Here is a 19,961-nt window from a genome sequence, read left to right on the forward strand (position 1 = left end):
ATATATACTGTATAGCTGTGCTGGAGGGGAGGGGGAGGTGCAGTTATACAGTATAGCTGTGCTGGGGGGGGGCACATATACTGTATAGCTGTGCTGGGGGAGAGGGGCACATATACAGTATAGCTGTGCTGGGGGGGGGGCACATATACTGTATAGCTGTGCTGGGGGGGCACATATACTTTATAGCTGTGCTGGGGGGGAGGGGCACATATACTGTATAGCTGTGCTGGAGGGGGAGGGGCACATATACAGTATAGCTGTGCTGGAGGGGGAGGGGCACACATACAGTATAGCTGTGCTGGAGGGGGAGGGGCACATATACAGTATAACTGTGCTGGGGGAGAGGGGCACATATACAGTATAGATGTGCTGGGGGAGAGGGGCACATATACAGTATAGCTGTGCTGGGGGGAGGGGCACATATACTGTATAGCTGTTCTGGAGGGGGAGGGGCACATATACAGTATAGCTGTGCTGGGGGGGGCACATATACTGTATAGCTGTGCTGGGGGGGGCACATATACTGTATAGCTGTGCTGGGGGGGCACATATACTTTATAGCTGTGCTGGGGGGGGGGGAGGGGCACATATACTGTATAGCTGTGCTGGAGGGGGAGGGGCACATATACAGTATAGCTGTGCTGGAGGGGGAGGGGCACACATACAGTATAGCTGTGCTGGAGGGGGAGGGGCACATATACAGTATAACTGTGCTGGGGGAGAGGGGCACATATACAGTATAGTTGTGCTGGGGGGAGGGGCACATATACTGTATAGCTGTGCTGGGGGGGGGCACATATACTGTATAGCTGTGCTGGGGGGGAGGGGCACATATACTGTATAGCTGTGCTGGAGGGGGAGGGGCACACATACAGTATAGCTGTGCTGGGGGGAGGGGCACATATACAGTATAGCTGTGCTGGAGGGGGAGGGGCACATATACTGGATAGCTGTGCTGGAGGGGGAGGGGCACATATACAGTATAGCTGTGCTGGAGGGGGAGGGGCACATATACTGTATAGCTGTGCTGGAGGGAGAGGGGCACACATACAGGATAGCTGTGCTGGAGGGAGAGGGGGCACATATACTGTATAGCTGTGCTGGAGGGGGAGGGGCACATATACAGTATAGCTGTGCTGGAGGGGGAGGGGCACATATACAGTATAGCTGTACTGGGGGAGAGGGGCACATATACAGTATAGCTGTGCTGGACGGGGAGGGGCACATATACAGTATAGCTGTGCTGGACTTTGAATGAAGACTACCATAGGAGAAGGAAGCTGGGCACAGGGGGGGAGGGGGAGGACTGTCAGTGTAGCTGGAAGTGCTCGGGGGTCTCAGCTCACACTCTACACTTATCATAGTGCAGGCAACCACACAAATGCTGGCCATACACTGTCTGAAAAATCGTTCAAACTAATTTCCGAAAAATGAGCCCAGTGGCCCCAATCCTCTGCAAATGGGAGAATTGTCTCTTGTGTCTCTCTGTCATTATACTTTATAGTAACATTTTGAAATGTATAGAAATGGGCTGCTAAAGCTTAAAGTTGTGATACCCAATTCCCCTCCCACCTCCACCATTAATCCCATGATGGGTGAAACGCGTTAGAATGGGGCGTGGTTCGGGAGGAGATGGAGTGGGAGCCTTTCTGTTACATTTGAAGTTGAAAGGCTTTCGTGTTATTTATTTATTTATTTTTTTTTTTTACACAAGATTAGGAAAATAATATCTGGGGTGAATATATTTTAGAGCAAATAAAAAAAAAAAAAAAGTAACATAGACAAGAATGCCTGAAATTCTAAGAATTATAACTTTACCAAATTTAAATACGATCCTAAATATTAAGTTAACAGTTTCAATGGATTACAGCTGAAGCTCAAAGGATACGTTTACTTAAAAAATAATAATATTAATAATGATAATAATAATTAATACACATGAATTTGCAGGTAAAAAAAAAATATTATTATTTTTTTTATTATTATTATATATATATTTTTTTTTTTTTCATGAGCCTGCAAGGCATTGCACCTGTGATCAGTGTTACAAAGCTGGAGAAAGAATGAAAAGACTATGAATGTGCTCATCAGCTCCCTTGCAGTCCATGAAAAAAACTACAAGCCATCAGCCAAGGCTTCCTATGATTGATTATGAGCGCATGTGTTTTTTTTTTTTTTTCCATCTTTTATCATTTCACAATCTTTTTGATAATGCATTTTACATCACATTACCTATATATTTACATATACCCATGTTGCGCAATTGGAGAAAAACCGGGATCATTGAACAGACAGTTTGGATGGAACACGGTGAAGTAAATTAATGATTAATGTGTTATGTTTATTTATTATTAATACTATTAATTATTAATGTATTATATGTATTTTATTATTTAAATATAAGTATTAGTAATTCATTATTTTACGAGTAACGAGTGGAGGATTTAGGTGAAATTGATTTCAAATTGAAATGACCAAACTCTCACTCATTAAGCTGATAAGGTAAACTTTGCTGGTGAAAAGTGATATATATATATATATTTTTTTTTTTTTATTTGTGGGTAGGATTTATTTAGAATAAAAATGAAAAAAAAAAAAAAAACACGTATAGCCTCCCTATATTAATTTATTATTAATACTATTAATTATAAATGTATTCTATTTATTTTATTATTTATTCTAAGATTCTAAGTATTAGTAAATCATTATTTTACGAGTAACGAGTGGAGGATTTAGGGGAAATTGATTTCCTTTGAAATGACCAAACTCTCAGTTTCACTCATTAAGCTGATAAGGTAAACTTTGCTGGTGAAAAGTGACATATATATATATATAATATATATATATTTTATATATATATATATATATATATATATATATATATATATATATATATTATTTTTTTTTTTTTTGCAGGTAATTAATTTGTGAGTATGATTTATTTAGAGTAAAAATGGAAAAAAAAAATCACATATAGCCTCCCTATATTCATTTATTATTAATACTATTAATTATAAATGTATTCTATTTATTTTATTATTTATTCTAAGTATTAGTAAATCATTATTTTACGAGTAACGAGTGGAGGATTTAGGGGAAATTGATTTCCCTTTGAAATGACCAAACTCTCAGGTTCACTCATTGAGCTGATAAGATAAAGTTTGCTGGTGAAAAGTGACATATATATATATATATATATATATATATATATATATATATATATATATATATATATATATATATATATATATATATATATATATATATATATATTTTTTTTTTTGTCTTTGTTTTTTTTTTTTGTTTAGCAGGTAATTAATTTGTGGGTAGGATTTATCTAGAGTAAAAATGGAGAAAAAAAAGACACATATAGCCCCCCTATATTCATTTATTATCAATACTATTAATTATAAACGTATTCTATTAATTTTATTATTTATTATTAGTATTTCATTATTTTACAATTAATGAGTGGAGGATTTAGGCAAAATTGATTTCTCTTTGAAATGACCAAACTCTCCGTTTCACTCATTGAGCTGATAAGGTATACTTTGCTGGTGAAAAGTGATTCATTTGTGGGTAGGATTTATTTAGAGTAAAAATAAAAAAAAACACATATAGCTTCCCTATATGTGATATGTGTTTTTTTTTTCCATTTTTACATAAATAAATAAATGTTACATTCCATAAATAAATCCTACCCACAAATGAATCACCTGCAAAATATATATATATATATATATATATATATATATATATATATATATATATATACACAAAATTATATATATATATATATATATATATATATATATATATATATATACACAAAATTATATATATATATATATATATATATATATATATCACTTTTCACCAGCAAAGTTTACCTTATCAGCTGCACACCCCAAAACTGTATTAGAGACCAGGAAAAATCCCCCCCCCCCCAGGGTTTTTTTTACGTATACAGAAAAAAAAATAAAAATAAAATAAAATGAAAATTTTAATTTTAGGAAAAAGCAGTTGATGAAATAAATTGCTCTAAATAAATCTGGAAAAAAATTCCCCCAGTGTTTTTTTTTTTGCAGCAAATGACTCTTGAAAACAAAATGATAAAATTGTATGATTTTATTAAACAATTTGTTAAAAGATTCCACATAGGATAAAATATGGTTACAATATTGACCCATCCAGTATAACAGGAAAACATTGTTTGGAACAATTCATAGATGGTTACACAATCACAACCAAAATTGGTACCAATTTTGGTTGGGATTGTGTAACTATCTATTAATTGTTCCAAACTATTTTTTTCCTGTTATTATATTGGATGGGTCAACATTGTAACCAAAACTCATATTCTATCCTATGTGGAACCAATTTTGGTTGTGATTGTGTAACCATCTATGAATTGTTCCAAACTATTTTTTTTTCCTGTTATTATACTGGATAGGTCAACATTGTAACCAGAGCTCATATTTTAACCTATGTGGAATTTGTTCAAATAAATTGTTTAATAAAATCATAAAATTTTATAATTTTGTTTTCAAGAGTCATTTGCTGCAAAAAAAAAAAAAACCCTGGGGGAATTTTTCCGGATTTATTCAGAGTAATTTATTTCATTAGCTTTTTTTTCTTAAAATTACATTTTTCATTTTCATTTTATTTTTTTTCATTTTGTACAAAATGTTTTTTTTTTTTTTCTTTCTGTATACGTAATATTAATATTAGGCTTCAGAAACCCTCTGGAGCTTATTACACCCTTAAAAACATAACATCAAAACCATCCAAATTTTGCCTTCCCTATTGACTTCAATGCATTTCATCAAAATGACAAAACTTTGCTGAAAACTCCTGATTTTCACTGAAATGGCAGGAAAGATAAAGCCCTCAAATTTGCTCACCCCAAGTTTTTAAAAATGTAGGATTTAATTAAGTTACCGTATCTTCAGCCTTGATCTTGAGTCTGCAAAGTCTGCAGTGTGCCCCCCTATGGTTCCCAGCTCCAGTGCGTGAGACCATGCCTGGAGCACAGTGAAAAATCTGCTGAATATGGCAAAAACTGAAATATGTATGCTTTAACTTTCTGATTTCAGCACAGCTGCAGTTTTGCCTGGATGGCAGGAAAATCTTTCTTTGATAGAATATCTGTGGATGTATCTGATAAGGTCCACAAGGTGTGCAGACAGGAACAGAAGGAGCTCTGGGCAAGCGGCCAACATGCTGAGCTGGGAGGAAATCTCCTCTGTCCGCCTATAAATACAGGAGGGAGAGGAGGGGAACTCAGCAGAAGACTTTCCTTCTCCCTCCGGAACGCCTGACCTGTCCATCGCTCAGACACCATGAGGGGGTCCGGGACATTCCTTCTGCTGGCCGTCCTTCTCTACAGCATCACCTACACACAAGGTAAGTCCTATAGAATGTTGTCTGATATTCCTTACTACATGGCTGGAGTATGAGGGATCACCTGAGCTAAGCAGACTCTGGAAACTGCTCCCAACTTCTGACTGAACTGCTAAAATGTAACTTAATAGATTAGAAATTGTATTGTGTCTGTCTGTCTGTCTGTCTGTCTGTCTGTCTGTCTGTCTGTCTGTCTATCTATCTATCTATCTATCTATCCTCCATCTATCTATCTATCTATCTATCTTCATCATACATGTTATGTAAACACAGGTAATATATTGCTGTGTTCGATCTGTTATATTTGCTCCAGTAAGTTACCAACTTTTATTCCTGGTTCACAGATATGCGATGCAGGAACCTTGCGAATCCATTACGGGTTCCCGCATCGCACCCCCAACTCTCAGGCAAATCACACTGCCATATGGGAATCGCTGGGGGTGTCAATATACAGTAAAGTTAATGACACCCCCAGATCAGTTTGCACATTGCAGTGAGAACTGTCAGTTCGGACAGGAATCGGATCTCATAGGTGTGAACACCCATGCAATCCGATTCTGGTGCAGACCCAAAAAAAGGGTCCTGTGTGACTTTGGTCTGAATGCGATGCAAATTCAGTCATACAATCTGTATATCTGAATTCCCATCGCACGGACATCGCATGTGATTTGCCGAGCAGTGCGTTCCGAATCACATGCAACGTCTATCATCACACTGATGTGAACCGGCTCTTAAGCTCCGTTTTGTATTCATATTTACATGAATGTCACCACCAGTCATATGTTAATTTCTATACTTCCTCAACCATTCATCTACATTGTTCATAAATCAATAAGGCAATGCAAATCTTTCTTTTCTTTCTGCTTTCTATCTATCTTATCTATCTCTATGGCTGTCTTATTGATGGAGGAAGAAAGAAAGAAAGAAAGAAAGAAAGAAAGAAAGAAAGAAAGAAAGAAAGAAAGAAAGAAAGAAAGAAAGAAAGAAAGAAAGAAAGAAAAAAATAATATCCATATATTTGTGTTCTTTCTTTCTTTCTTTCTTTCTTTCTTTCTTTCTTTCTTTCTTTCTTTCTTTCTTTCTTTCTTTCTTTCTTTCTTTCTTTCTTTCTTTTCTCTAATTTTGTCTAATTGAGAAAGAAAGAACGAAAGAAAGAAAAAGAGAGAAAGAGCACAAATAGATGGATATTCGTTTTCTATTTCTTTCTTTCTTTCTCAATTAAACAGAAATAGAGATGGATACGATAGATAGAAGAAAGAAAGAGAAAGAAAGAAAGAAAGAAAGAAAGAAAGAAAGAAAGAAAGAAAGAAAGAAAGAAAGAAAGAAAGAAAAAAAATAATATCCATATATTTGTGCTTTCTTTCTTTCTTTCTTTCTTTCTTTCTTTCTTTCTTTCTTTCTTTCTTTCTTTCTTTCTTTCTTTCTTTCCTTCTTTCTTTCTTTCTTTCTTATCTCTAATTTTGTCTAATTGAGAAAGAAAGAACGAAAGAAAGAAAAAGAGAAAAAGAGCATAAATAGATGGATATTAGTTTCTCCTTCTTTCTTTCTTTCTTTCTTTCTTTCTTTCTTTCTTTCTTTCTTTCTTTCTTTCTTTCTTTCTTTCTTTCTTTCTTTCTTTCCTTCTTTCCTTCTTTCTTTCTTATCTCTAATTTTGTCTAATTGAGAAAGAAAGAACGAAAGAAAGAAAAAGAGAGAAAGAGCACAAATAGATGGATATTCGTTTTCTATTTCTTTCTTTCTTTCTCAATTAAACAGAAATAGAGATGGATACGATAGATAGAAGAAAGAAAGAAAGAAAGAAAGAGAAAAAAATAATATCCATATATTTGTGCTTTCTTTCTTTCTTTCTTTCTTTCTTTCTTTCTTTCTTTCTTTCTTTCTTTCTTTCTTTCTTTCTTTCTTTCTTTCCTTCTTTCCTTCTTTCTTTCCTTCTTTCTTTCTTTCTTTCTTATTCTCTAATTTTGTCTAATTGAGAAAGAAAGAACGAAAGAAAGAAAAAGAGAAAAAGAGCATAAATAGATGGATATTAGTTTCTCCTTCTTTCTTTCTTTCTTTCTTTCTTTCTTTCTTTCTTTCTTTCTTTCTTTCTTTCTTTCTTTCTTTCTTTCTTTTCTTTCTTTCTTTCTTTCTTTCTTTCTTTCTTTCTTTCTTTCTTTCTTATTTGTGGGTGCTATTGCCACTATACATTATGATATGTCTGTGGTTACTGACCCCCACAACATCTGATTGATTGGTTTTGCTTGCCCTATTGTTTAGAACCACAAAACAGGTACCTGAAGAAGCCAATTATGTTGGCAAAACATGTAGGACCCTGTTGACCTCTACCTTTGTGGTTTTCTGACTCTTATGTATCCGTATACTTACCTATATTTTGTATATGTCTTGATTTTTGTCTTTTTGATGTATATGCTACATCAGTGTTTTTAACATTCTACTATGTGATTGTCAAATAAAGCTGATATTTTTATCCTTTATTGGTCCATTCAATATATAATGTTTCCACCATATGTCTCTGCCTTCAAAGTCCCACGTTTTTGGTGGGGCCATGCTTCTAGCTTTCTAGCATGATAGAGGTGGTTGGCATCCCCATACCCAACTTTTTTCCATATATTTTCAGGGATGTGGCAGTGACAGGTGACTGTACGTGAACCAGTGGTTGCTATATGTTTTTGTATCTACTCTGTGTCAGTTTGCTTCTTGCTATTCGGGAGTCACAGCTCCTCCAATCCTGTGGCACAGGACTGGATCGGCACGTAGGGGAGCCGTGGCTCCCGAATAGCAAGAAGCAAACTAATACAGAGTAGATATTTTCTATGTAAGAATAATTCTATCACCATCATCACTCTCTCAAGTGAGAAGATAATTGATGCCTCGTGGCTACTATTCAAACACAAATAGGATCTCCTGAGGAAGCTGTTTAGCGAAACGCGTAGCAATCCATTGACATCTACACACTAGAATTCATATTGATCCGGACACGGGAGGTTGTTAGTTTCTGTGATTTACAGACTTCAGACCCTGGCATACGATGGGCAATTTATGGGTTCTTTGCTACAGGAGCATGCTGTTTAGCACCTCATGTGAACCAATCATGTTGTGGTTTTCATGCATTTTTAAAATATGTTGTCAAAATAAATTTTGTATTTTTATATATAATCAAGTACTATTGAGATTAACGGTGGTTACCTTTAAAGTCCTATTACTTATATGTTTTTTCTTTCTATACTTACATTAATTGGATGTGGTGCCACAACATCCAGGGACACGTCTCAATTTTGTATACAATGCATGCAGGGGTGTCAAACTGGCAGCCCTCTAGCTGTTGCAGAACTACAAGTCCCATCATGCCTCTGCCTATGGGAGTCGTAACTTGCAAAGCCTCATGGGACTTGTAGTTCCGCAACAGCTTGAGGGGCAACAGTTTGACACCTGTACACGATTAACCACTTAAGCCCCCGGAAGATTTTACCCCCTTCCTGACCAGGCCCTATTTTGCGATTCGGCACTGTGTGACTTTAACGGACCATTGCGCGGTCGTGCGATGCTGTACCCAAATGAAATTAACGTCCTTTTTTTCCCACAAACAGAGCTTTCTTTTGGTGGTATTTGATCACCTGTGAGATTTTTTGATCATGCGCTATAAACAAAAAAAGAGCGACAATTTTGCAAAAATAACATTTTTCACATTTTTTTATATGAAATCCCCCCCCAAAAAAATGTAAAAATCAAAATGTTTTAACATTTTAGGCCAATTTTTTTCTGCTACATATGTTTGGTTAAAAAAAAAAAATCGCAATAAGCGTATATTGATTGGTTTGCGCAAAAGTTATTGCGTTTACTAACTAAGGGAAATATTTTTGTCATTTTTATTGTTTTTTTTTTAACGAGTAATGGCGGCGATCTGCGATTTTTTTTGCGGGACTGCGACATTGCGGCGGACAGATCGGACCCCTGACTGACATTTTTGACACTTTTGGGGGTACCAGTGACATTACTACAGTAATCAGTGCTATACATAAGCACTGTTACTGTAAAAATTACACTGGCAGGGAAGGGGTTACTTTATTGGAGAAGGAGGGGTTAGGTGTGTCCCTAGGGGCGTGCTTCTAACTGTAAAGGGGCGTGGCTAGTTGTGTAACTACAGAGATATACGATCCTACATAGCAGGTCCGTATGATCTCTGCACTTACACAGGGGAGAATAACAGGCGGCTGTGTTTACATTAGCCGCCTGCCTTTCTCCCTCTGTACCGGACGGTCGCGAGTGACCGGCGGACATCGGGTCCGTTGGTCACATGCGCGGGGAAGTTAGGGAGCGAGCGGGGGCAGGAGCCATAGTGTGTATGGCCCTTTAGGCTGTAGGGGAGATGGGCTGTGGCCAATGAGAGTAGAAAATGCCCCAGCGTCAGTGGGAGTAGACAATGTCTCAGACTTGGTGGTCAGTAGGAGGAGGAATAGCTCCCCATCGTTGATATTAGTTGGAGGAATAGTGCCCTAGTGTTGGCGTCAGTGGGATAAATAGTGCCCCATTGTTGGTGTCAGTGAAAGGAATATTGCCCTATTCATGGTATCACTGGAAGGAATAGTGCCCGATCGTTGGTATGAGTGGGAGAAATAGTGCCCCATCATTGGTGTCAGTGGGAGGAATAGTGCCCCATCATTGGTGTCAGTGGGAGGAATAGTGCCCCATCATTGGTATCAGTGGGAGGAATAGTGTCCCATCATTGGTATCAGTGGGATAAATAGTGCCCCATCATTGGTGTCAGTGGGGGGAATAGTGCCCCATCATTGGTGTCAGTGGGAGGAGTAGTTTTCCACATTCAGCTTCGGGTGTGGCTGCAGGAAGGTTCTCTGGCTGTGTGTCTGGAGCTGCTCCAGGTGATTTCTGTGAGAGGGGAGTTCGGTAAAATCTCTCCCAGCCCTGCTGGCCCCTATCTGGGGAGGCCATGCAGGCCAGCAGGGCCTCTCCTGCTGGAAGCTCTGAACCATCCCCTGGGCTGATGGATGACATACCTGCTCCTGGACAAGCCATGGCTGGGGATCTCTCTGCCCCTGGTGAGGATGAGGATACCGAGTCCATTCGGGAGCGAGTGGTGGCCGGGATCAAGGTCCTGAATAGGGAGAGAGACCAGCTCTACAAACTGAGAGCAGAGTTGAAACGCCTGCGAAAGCAACGTGAAGGTTTGCACAGCCGCAACCGTGGATCTATGGATCCGGAAATCCAGTTGGCAAAGGTCCGGGTTCAACACCAGGAAACCATTGTGGCCATGATGGAAGGTAAAGAGGGGCCCTTTAAAGAAAAGTTCTGCAATGACCGCAGATTTGCAAGGATGGCAAAGATGGAGGTGGAGGAGGGGACCCCAAGTTCTGACCCCCTGCCCCCCCAAGGTGAGGTGAGCAGCCCGTTGCCTTCTCAGGGCTCAGGAGGCATGCTTAAAGTGATCCAGGCAGTGGAGTCTCCAGTACGGGGAGATCAGCTGGTGTTTGGTGAGGAGAACATACCTGATAATGTGCCTGATAAGGTAAAGCCAAGCAAGTCAAAAGTGACTGATAAAACTATTTTTGTGCCATTTAACACCTTGGTTAATGCGGATGTTTTGCCCAATGACACCCAGGCTGGTAATTTTGTATCCAGCAATATTTCAGCTGCTGATGTTTCCTTGCAGGAAAAACTGTGTTTAAAAAATGACATTGCAGCAAAGGAACTACAAGAGCCTGAACAACCCATTAACCCCCCTTTTGCTGAGCCCAAGGCTGTTTGTCCAGTCACAGCTGTTGTTCAGGACTCTATACTGCAGCATCAGGCCACCTGTGGTACTACAGCAGAAACTGTGATAGTGAATACTGATTGTTCTGACATTTCTTCCAACACAGCTGTTCTGAATAATCATACTAATGTTTGTGTAATGGGAAATCCTGCTGGCTCAGTACAAGCAATTAATAATAAGGATAATAATAATAATGTACCAACTAAAGTTACATCGGTGTGGGGTCTTGGCCCTGATAAGCCTTCTTTTGCTCAGGTGGTACGCTCTGCGCCTGGTAATGTTATTAAGCCAGGGCTGCAGCCAATGAGGAACCCTGCTTCCAGGCAGAGATTTACACCACAAACTGCCACTTTGAGCACCCCTGGTTCCGGTCTTGGGTCTCTGGCTTCTGCTGGGGGTCCAAGACGTAATGTTGTTATACTTAAGTGGGAAGGTGGTGCAGTCTCTCCAGCACGGCGTGTGGTGGTGGATATGATTTTGGAGATGGGCTTTGGGGCGAATGACCTTTATGCCCTAATACACGTAGCTGGGAGCCGGGAGTACACAATCAGCTTCACCAGGCCAGAGGGTCTTGACCTGTTCTGGGAACGATATGAGGCTCGGTGCAGGTCAAGACCCGAATGGGAAGATCTGGCACCAGTTGCTGTTTCGCAGAGATCAACGGTTAAAAAAATAACCATCATCCTCAATAATGAGAGTGTTCCTGCTCGGGACCTAGAGGTCTGGTTAAGAAACTATGGTGAGGTTTTGACAAGGCTAGAAAAAATCCTTGATGAACGTGACATCTGGACTGGGGGTTGGTCAGTAACGGTCAGGTTGGCCAGGGATGGGAATGTTGTCCGTCACCTGCCCTCCTCGGCTTTCATAGGGAGGGATAGGATGACTATTTTTTATCCTGGTCAGCCAAAGCTATGTCACCGCTGTGGAGAAAAGGGGCATTTTAGCTCCTCCTGTTCAGCCGTAATATGTTCAGTATGTCGGGGACAGGGTCATGTAGCCAGGGACTGTACCCAGGCGATAAGGTGCAACCTGTGCCTGCGCCTTGGCCACCCCTACAGCCGATGTCCGGAGGCCTGGCACAATATGGAGAAGGAGGTAGTAGATGAACTGTTGAGGCTGGACGGGATGGAGGATGAGGCCCCTGGTGTATCATCCTCCTCTGCGGTGACGGACCCCCCTGGTCCTGTTCAGGATACCTCCCCAGTTTCTGTGGCCAACCCTCCTGTGTCTGTAGGTATTCCTTCTGTGGCTGTCTCTGTGTCCCCCCAGCCTACTGTACCCGCTCCTCTTGTGTCAGAACCTTCTAAGTCCGTGCCCCCCGAGTCAGTCTTGCCCCATGAGTCTTCCCCTCCTAGGTCTGACTTAAGGGAAGGTCCCCCCCCACCAAGAGTGGTAGAAGGTACCAAAAAGGGTGCTGCGGCTTCCTCTGTAAAGAAGTCTTCTGTGAAGACTTCAAAAAAGAAGAAAACAAGAGATAACATCTCTGAATCTGACTTGCAGTACCTGGAGGAGAGAAGGAAGGTTGTGAGGCGGAAGAGACAGGCAGTGAGGACGGAACAGGGACAGGAAGCCCCAGTGTCTGTCCCCGACCGTTCTAGGGCTTCTGCATGGGATATATCCTCATCTGGAGCTTCTTCTGAGCAAAATTCTGATTCAGAAATGGAATTGGAGGAGGCTTCAAGAAAGAGAGAGGCTTCTGGTGATGAGCAGCAGAGGGGAGCTAAGAAGCAATCCACCCAATAACCCAAATGGCGGTTCCCCCTCCGTTAAAAGTGGTGACAATAAATGTCGCCAGCATTAAGTCGGTAAGAGCTCGTTCTATGGCCTTCTTTTTGTTCAGCCAATTAGATGCTGAAATTTTATTTTTGCAGGAGACTAGGCTCACCTCCTTGGCAGATATTCATATGGCCAAGAGAGAGTGGAGGTATGGTCCATCTTACTGGTCTCTTGCGGCCGAGCCTTACGGCGGGGTGGCGGTGTTGTTTAAAACCGGCATGGTAACTGTCCGGCGGGTTATTGAGGTGGAGATTGGGAGATGTATGGTCTTAGACGTTCTTGTGGGAGGGCAGGACCTGCGCCTAATTAATGTTTATGGGCCGCACACAAAGTGGGACAGGAAATGCCTTTTTACAAGGATCAAGCCATTTCTTTTTACATCCCGGCAAGTGGTTTTTGGAGGTGACTTTAATACTGTGACTAGGCCCAAGGACAGGAAGGACTTCAATGACAGGCTGGGATATGATAGCGTTTTTTTAAATAGTATGGTTAGGGATGCTGGTCTTGTGGATGTGCACATTAAGCACCTTCCGGATGACACAGGGTTCACCTTTCATCGAGGTAATAGTCAGAGTAGGATAGATAGGTTTTTTTTGAAGGAGGCCTCTGCTTTCTCACCCCCAGTGGTGCAGGCAGTGGAGTTCTCTGATCACTGTATGCTATCTGTGGTCTTGAATGCTTCAGACTTCCCTCAGAGGGGCAAAGGCATCTGGAGATTAAATTCGACTCTCCTTGAGGAAGAACACGTTAGACAATCCTTTGAGGAATTCTTTCAGGCACAGGTGACCATCCTGGACTTTTGTAGCAGCAAGGCTGAGTGGTGGGAGCTGACCAAAAAGAGGATTGCTGGATTCTTCAGGGGCCTAGCCAATAAAAAACAGTTTAATAGATACATGACCTACCAACGTTTGCGGAGGAAGCTGGATATTCTTGTCTCGAGAGGAGGAGATCCTGGGGCAATCTCTGAAGTGAAAATCCTCCTCAGGAAGTGTCAATATGACCGGCATACCTCTTTGGTTCTGGAGCGGGACTATGGGAAATACCACTCGCCTGACCCTTACCAGAACTGCAAACAGGGTGTAGCTGTTAAGATGGTCATTGGCCTTAAGGATAGTACAGGTTCCTTGACAAAGTCCAGGTCAGGGATCCTGGAGGTCGTGAGGTCTTTTTATGCTGAACTTCTTGGGAGGAAAGAGCTTGACCGAGACAAGATGGAAAGCTTTTTGGACTCTACTCCAGGTCTAAATGGTGGAGATGTCCCTTTGATGAATTTGACAGAAGAGATCACAGTTGAAGAGGTGACGAGGGCAATTGAACAGCTTGCCATCAAAAAGTCACCTGGACCGGATGGTCTGACGGCTGAGTTTTACAAAGCCTTTAAGTCTATTCTGGCCCCACATTTGGTAGAGGTTTTTAACAGTTGTCTTGCTGAGGGGGTGCTTCCCCCTTCCATGAGACTCTCAGCTGTGATTCTTCTTTCAAAAGGTAAAGATCCTTCGATGATTGAGAATTGGCGCCCCATCAGCCTTCTCAATGTCGATAGAAAGGTGCTGGCGAAGATACTTTTCTGGCGCCTATCGGCAGTAGCAGAGTCTTTGCTTTCTCGCCATCAGCACTGTTCGATCCAGGGTAGGAGCACCTTCACAGCGGTTTTAGCTGTCCGGGAGGCCTTGGAGCAGTGCAGGGCTGCAGGCTGGGGAAAGTATTTACTGGCATTGGATCAGGCAAAGGCTTTCGATCGTGTCAACCATGAGTACCTGTGGTTGCTCTTTAGTAAGTACGGTCTGCCGGGTGGTTTTGTCGATTGGTTAAAAGTCTTGTATAAGGGGGCAGAAAGCTTCCCTCTTGTTAATGGTTGGGTTGGACAGTCCTTTGAGGTTGGTTCTGGGGTGCGCCAGGGTTGTCCCCTGAGTCCCCTGCTCTATGTGTTTGCAATCGACCCCTTCATCAGGAGGCTAGAGAGCAGCATGTTGTGTGGGGTACCAGTGGGAATCCCGGGTGAGCCGCCTTTGAGGGTTGTTGCCTATGCGGATGATGTGTCAGTGATTGTCACTGGGACAGATGAAGCGGAGGAGGTGGTCTCTCTGACATCACGATACTCTGAAGCATCAGGCTCCAAGATCAATCAGGACAAGAGTGAAGTTTTTTGGATGGGAAAGGAAGGTGAGGGGTTTGATCTCCCGGACACCTTTCCAGTGCCCCAGGAAAAAATTAAGATATTAGGCATTGAATTTGGACCTGGCGATTATGGCCTCAAAAACTGGGAAGGCAGGCTGGAAGTTGCCAATACTAAGGTGGTCAGCTGGAAGAGATGGAAGTTATCTCTGAGGGAAAGGGTTGATCTGATTAAGACTTACCTGATACCGATCTTCTTGTATGTCAGCCCTGTCTGCATCTTGCCAGTGTCTCTCTATGCTAGGATCTATAGTGTGTTCTTCCAGATGCTGTGGGGGAACAGACTGAACCCCATCAAGAGGAATGTCACCTATCTATCCAGGAGGGAGGGTGGCTTAGGTATGGTCAACCCCGTTCTTTTCTTTTCACTGCTATTTATCAAGTTTAACATTGGTAGTATGCTTGCAGTGGAACCTCCTGGATGGGCAGGCATGTTTAGATCTTGGTTTAGGCCTTTTCTGCGACTTTGGGAAGAAGGTGGCCAAGTGAAGAATCTCAGGGGTCATCGTGGTCAGCTCCCAGCCTATGTCGCTCCGTGTCTGAAGTTACTGCGGCAGTGGCGACTGTCGGCTGAAGATCTCAGATCCGCTCCGAGGAAAGTCCTTATGAGCCGAGTCTTGAGCGAAGTCTTTCATGACCCACTGGCCTTAAGGGATTGCCCAGGCCCAATTTTGAGGGAAGGGTTAAGACTGATTAATTTGGCTAGAGTCCCCCTTAAATTCAGGGATCTGGCCTGGTTGTGCTTCCACGGGAGGCTCTATGTTCGGGGCAATTTGAAATTCCGCAGTGGGATGGATCGTGGTTGTCCTCGGGAGGAATGTACAGGTGAGGAGGAGACTATGGACCATTTTCTGCTTCGTTGCCCTTTTAACATAGAGGTATACAAACAGGTGGGGCGGGCCCTCGGTGTTCCTTTCCTCTCCAGGCTGGGTTATGCTGAGTGGGTGTACGGAGCATTCAATACTGGTGGGGGCTTTTGTTTGGATACACTTTTTTTAGTTAGTTTAGTAGTCCGTTATTACACATGGAACGCACGGTGTCAGGTCACCCTTCGGCGTAAAATCCTTCCTGTTCAGGTGGTGGTGTGTGACATTCTGCATGAGGTGGGGAAGATTCGGGCGCTTGAGAGAGACAAGTGGGGTCAGAGGGCTTGGCTGAAGGCGTGGAGGGGTTTCAAGCCTCCCTGACTGCCAGGAGTCTCTTTCCCGGGTGTGGCTTTCTGTCTCTTATCACCCTAGATTTTTTCTTAATGCTCAGTTTTTGATAAATGGCTGCATACATAGGTGATGGGTTGTGCCTCTTAGGCCCTCTCTGCTGCTTTATGTAAATAGTTTTCTAAAAATGTTGGAAGTGGATTATGTATATATTGTATATATTCTGCACATGGATGTGTATTCCTTTGTTTTCTGTTGGAATATTGTACTATAGTTATGTTTTTTACTTTTGTATAAAATATGTTGCTTGATTCTTTTCAATAAAAGATCAATAGTGACCCATCGTTGGCGTGAGTGGGATAAATAGTGCCCCATTATTGGTGTTAGTGGAAGGAATAGTGCCCCATCGTTGGTGTCAGAAGGAGGAATAGTGCCCTATTTATGGTGTCAGTGACATTACTACAGTAATCAGTGCTATACATAAGCACTGTTACTGTAAAAATTACACTGGCAGGGAAGGGGTTACTTTATTGGAGAAGGAGGGGTTAGGTGTGTCCCTAGGGGCGTGCTTCTAACTGTAAAGGGGCGTGGCTAGTGGTGTAACTACAGAGATATACGATCCTACATTGCAGGTCCGTATGATTTCTGCACTTACACAGGGGAGAATAACAGGCGGCTGTGTTTACATTAGCCGCCTGCCTTTCTCCCTCTGTACCGGACGGTCGCGAGTGACCGGCGGACATCGGGTCCGCCGGTCACACGCGCGGGGAAGTTAGGGAGCGAGCGGGGGCAGGAGCGTGCCTCCGGCGGCGCGCACTTGCCCCCTAGCCTCACAGGCTAGTAACGTACCCCTACAACACTTTGCCTGTGAGGGGCTGACTGCCGCCGTAAATAGTTGTGCGGCAGTCAGCAAGTGGTTAAGGTGAACAATCTTGAAGCTTTAGAACCACTTTAAATCCAATTGGGGCTTCCCAAGACTGTCCAATGGGGCTGTTTTGAATGAGCCCTCAATGGTCTGGTATTTCGATACAAAATCCTTGAACCATGGGCTGAAGGTTGAAAAAGGCCAATAAGTATGTTTTTGGATAAGCCCCCCCACACTATAAAGGAGGGGGATACAGAGCAGCCATGGTGTCAGTGTATTGGAAGCCTCTGTAGGGAAATCTTAGGGAAAACTGATAAATTGCATTGGGATGAGTTAGGGATTTGTACTTGTACTGTTCTGATTGCTAGTTCTTTGGGCAATCAACTCCCGGGCTTGGTAACTATTCATCTCAATCCTGAGTATATGTGACATACTGTGTGTATATTATATATATACTATACAGTACCGGAGGGCAAGAATGTGGAACTGAGCCCCCCTCCCCTACTACTAATTTATGTTACAGAATGGGTTTAGCACCTTGTGCTCATTGTCTGCTCCCTTTGCTCCGGCTGCCCATAGTTGGCATGCACTGCGCATGCAAGGACGATTGTTTGCTTTAGAATGTAGTTGTGCATGCACGGTACGTTTTTCATATCACCTATGGTTGGAGCATGGTGTGACAGCAGATCTGGAGCGTGCAGTGGGGGGGGGGGGGTGTACCCCCTCTCTATCACTACTCCCTGTGCTGCTGCCCCTCTTACGCACCCCTTGTCCTAGCGCTTATATTATATATATTTTATACAGTATATACTGTATATATATGAATGATTAGTACTGCCGGATTGGTTGTAAGACAAACTACGTATATATTCATTGACTGTGGTGTCTTTTGACCCTGGAATTTTTGGTCCTCTTTGATGGATTCGTGTTCATCTATATATAAGAGGTTACCAAAATGGCTCTCTAGTCTACAGTCTCTATGTATCGGCTCACCTACTGAAGGTTAGATGGCTCTATGTGCTTACCTGCTTAGCTCCCGGGGTCCCCCCAGTTTACACACCTGTAGGCCCAGTTTTACTATCAATGTGATCATATGAGATCCTATACATGATGAATACCTCCTATTTATCCCTCCCGAAGAAGTGAATTGGCCCCAGTATATGTTCTTATACCTCAGTAATCATATACCAGCTATATTGATATATTGACTTATTCTTTGATAGGGGACCCAATTTGGAGGTTTCTTATCTATTTTTATTTGTGTGCTTAGTGAACATGTTCTAATGCATGTATGGTGTATTTTATCATTCCTTTGTCATGCCCTATCATTCCTTCCTATACAACAGGGGCCTGGCAAACGTTATAATCAAAGGGCCAGATTACTGTCCCTTATGGGCCATACACATATTTTCTGAAGACTTTTTCCTTTAGACTTATCAAAACCATATAATATGAGGTCAAACCTAAACACTTTCAATTTGTATGCAATCTGGCAGGCCCTTGCACTACATAGAAAAGGTAAATCTGAAGGAAAAAGTCTTCAGAAAATCTTGTGTATGGCCCTTTAGGCTGTAGGGGAGATGGGCTGTGGCCAATGAGAGTAGAAAATGCCCCAGCGTCAGTGGGAGTAGACAATGTCTCAGACTTGGTGGTCAGTAGGAGGAGGAATAGCTCCCCATCGTTGATATTAGTTGGAGGAATAGTGCCCTATTGTTGGCGTCAGTGGGATAAATAGTGCCCCATTGTTGGTGTCAGTGAAAGGAATATTGCCCTATTCATGGTATCACTGGAAGGAATAGTGCCCGATCGTTGGTATCAGTGGGAGGAATGGTGTCCCATCATTGGTGTCAGTAGAATGAATAGTGCCCCATCGTTGGCGTAAGTGGGATAAATAGTGCCCCATCGTTGGTGACAGTGGAAGGAATAGTGCCCCATCGTTGGTGTCAGAGGGAGGAATAGTGCCCCATCATTGGTATCAGTGGGAGGAATAGTGCCCCATCGTTGGTGTCAGAGGGAGGAATAGTGCCCTATTTATGGTGTCAGTGGGAAGAATAGTTCCCCATCGTTGGTGTCAGTGAAAGGAATAATGCTCTATTCATGGTATCACTGGAAAGAATAGTGAACCATTGTTGGTGTCAGTGGAAGGATAGGGCCCCATTGTTGGCATCAGTGGAAGGAATAGTGCCCCATTGTTGGCATCAATGTAAGGAATAGTGCCCCATCATTGGTATTAGTTGGAGGAATAGTGCCCCAATGTTGATGTCAGTGGGAGGAATTGTGCCCCATTGTTGGTGTCAGTGGGAGAAATAGTGCCCCATCATTGTAAAACAATGTGTCAATCCCTTCAGAAGTTAATGATAGAAAAGTCCAAAACATGAGCAGCGCTGATAAAGAGAGTGACCCCCTTTATATCTGACAGTCTGTGAATCGGCAAAGTTCTCCACAAAAAAAGGTCAATATAGTGAATGTAGCTGAAAACTTCCACCACACCTCGTGACCCCTAAGGCAATGCTCACTCACCAGACATAAATGATAAAACAGCCTTTAAGTCGTCAGACCAGACCAGGTATAGATCCCTCCAAACTGCTGAATCTCAGTGACTCCCCATTCACCGACAGGAGAAGGGCACACAGTCCATATCCAGGCTCGTCCAATGTTAAAGTGCAGAATGGGATGTAAAACATAGAAGGGCTCATAGGGTAGTAGTTCAACTCTGTTTTATTAACCAATCCCAAAAAAAAACCCCACTCTATGCACTTACAAAAAGTAACAATAAAAAGGCATGTATACAAAGTATCCAGTACTGCAGCAGTAGCGCTGC

At 42.3% G+C, this 19,961-nt stretch overlaps 1 protein-coding gene across 1 annotated transcript in view; it reads left to right on the top strand.

Annotated features, from left to right (window-relative positions):
• The first annotated feature begins 5,306 nt into the window (after positions 1-5,306).
• The window catches only part of LOC309544159 (C-C motif chemokine 21-like), an 85,028-nt gene continuing 70,373 nt past the window's right edge, over positions 5,307-19,961 (top strand). The window contains exon 1 of the mRNA XM_082243033.1: positions 5,307-5,406. Within this exon, the coding sequence (XP_082099159.1) occupies positions 5,343-5,406 (64 nt within the window). The 5' untranslated portion in view covers positions 5,307-5,342. The remainder of the gene's footprint in view (positions 5,407-19,961) is intronic.

This window comes from Pelophylax lessonae (assembly GCF_965119305.1).
Source record: "Pelophylax lessonae genome assembly, chromosome: 1".
Taxonomy (NCBI): Eukaryota; Metazoa; Chordata; class Amphibia; order Anura; family Ranidae; genus Pelophylax; species Pelophylax lessonae.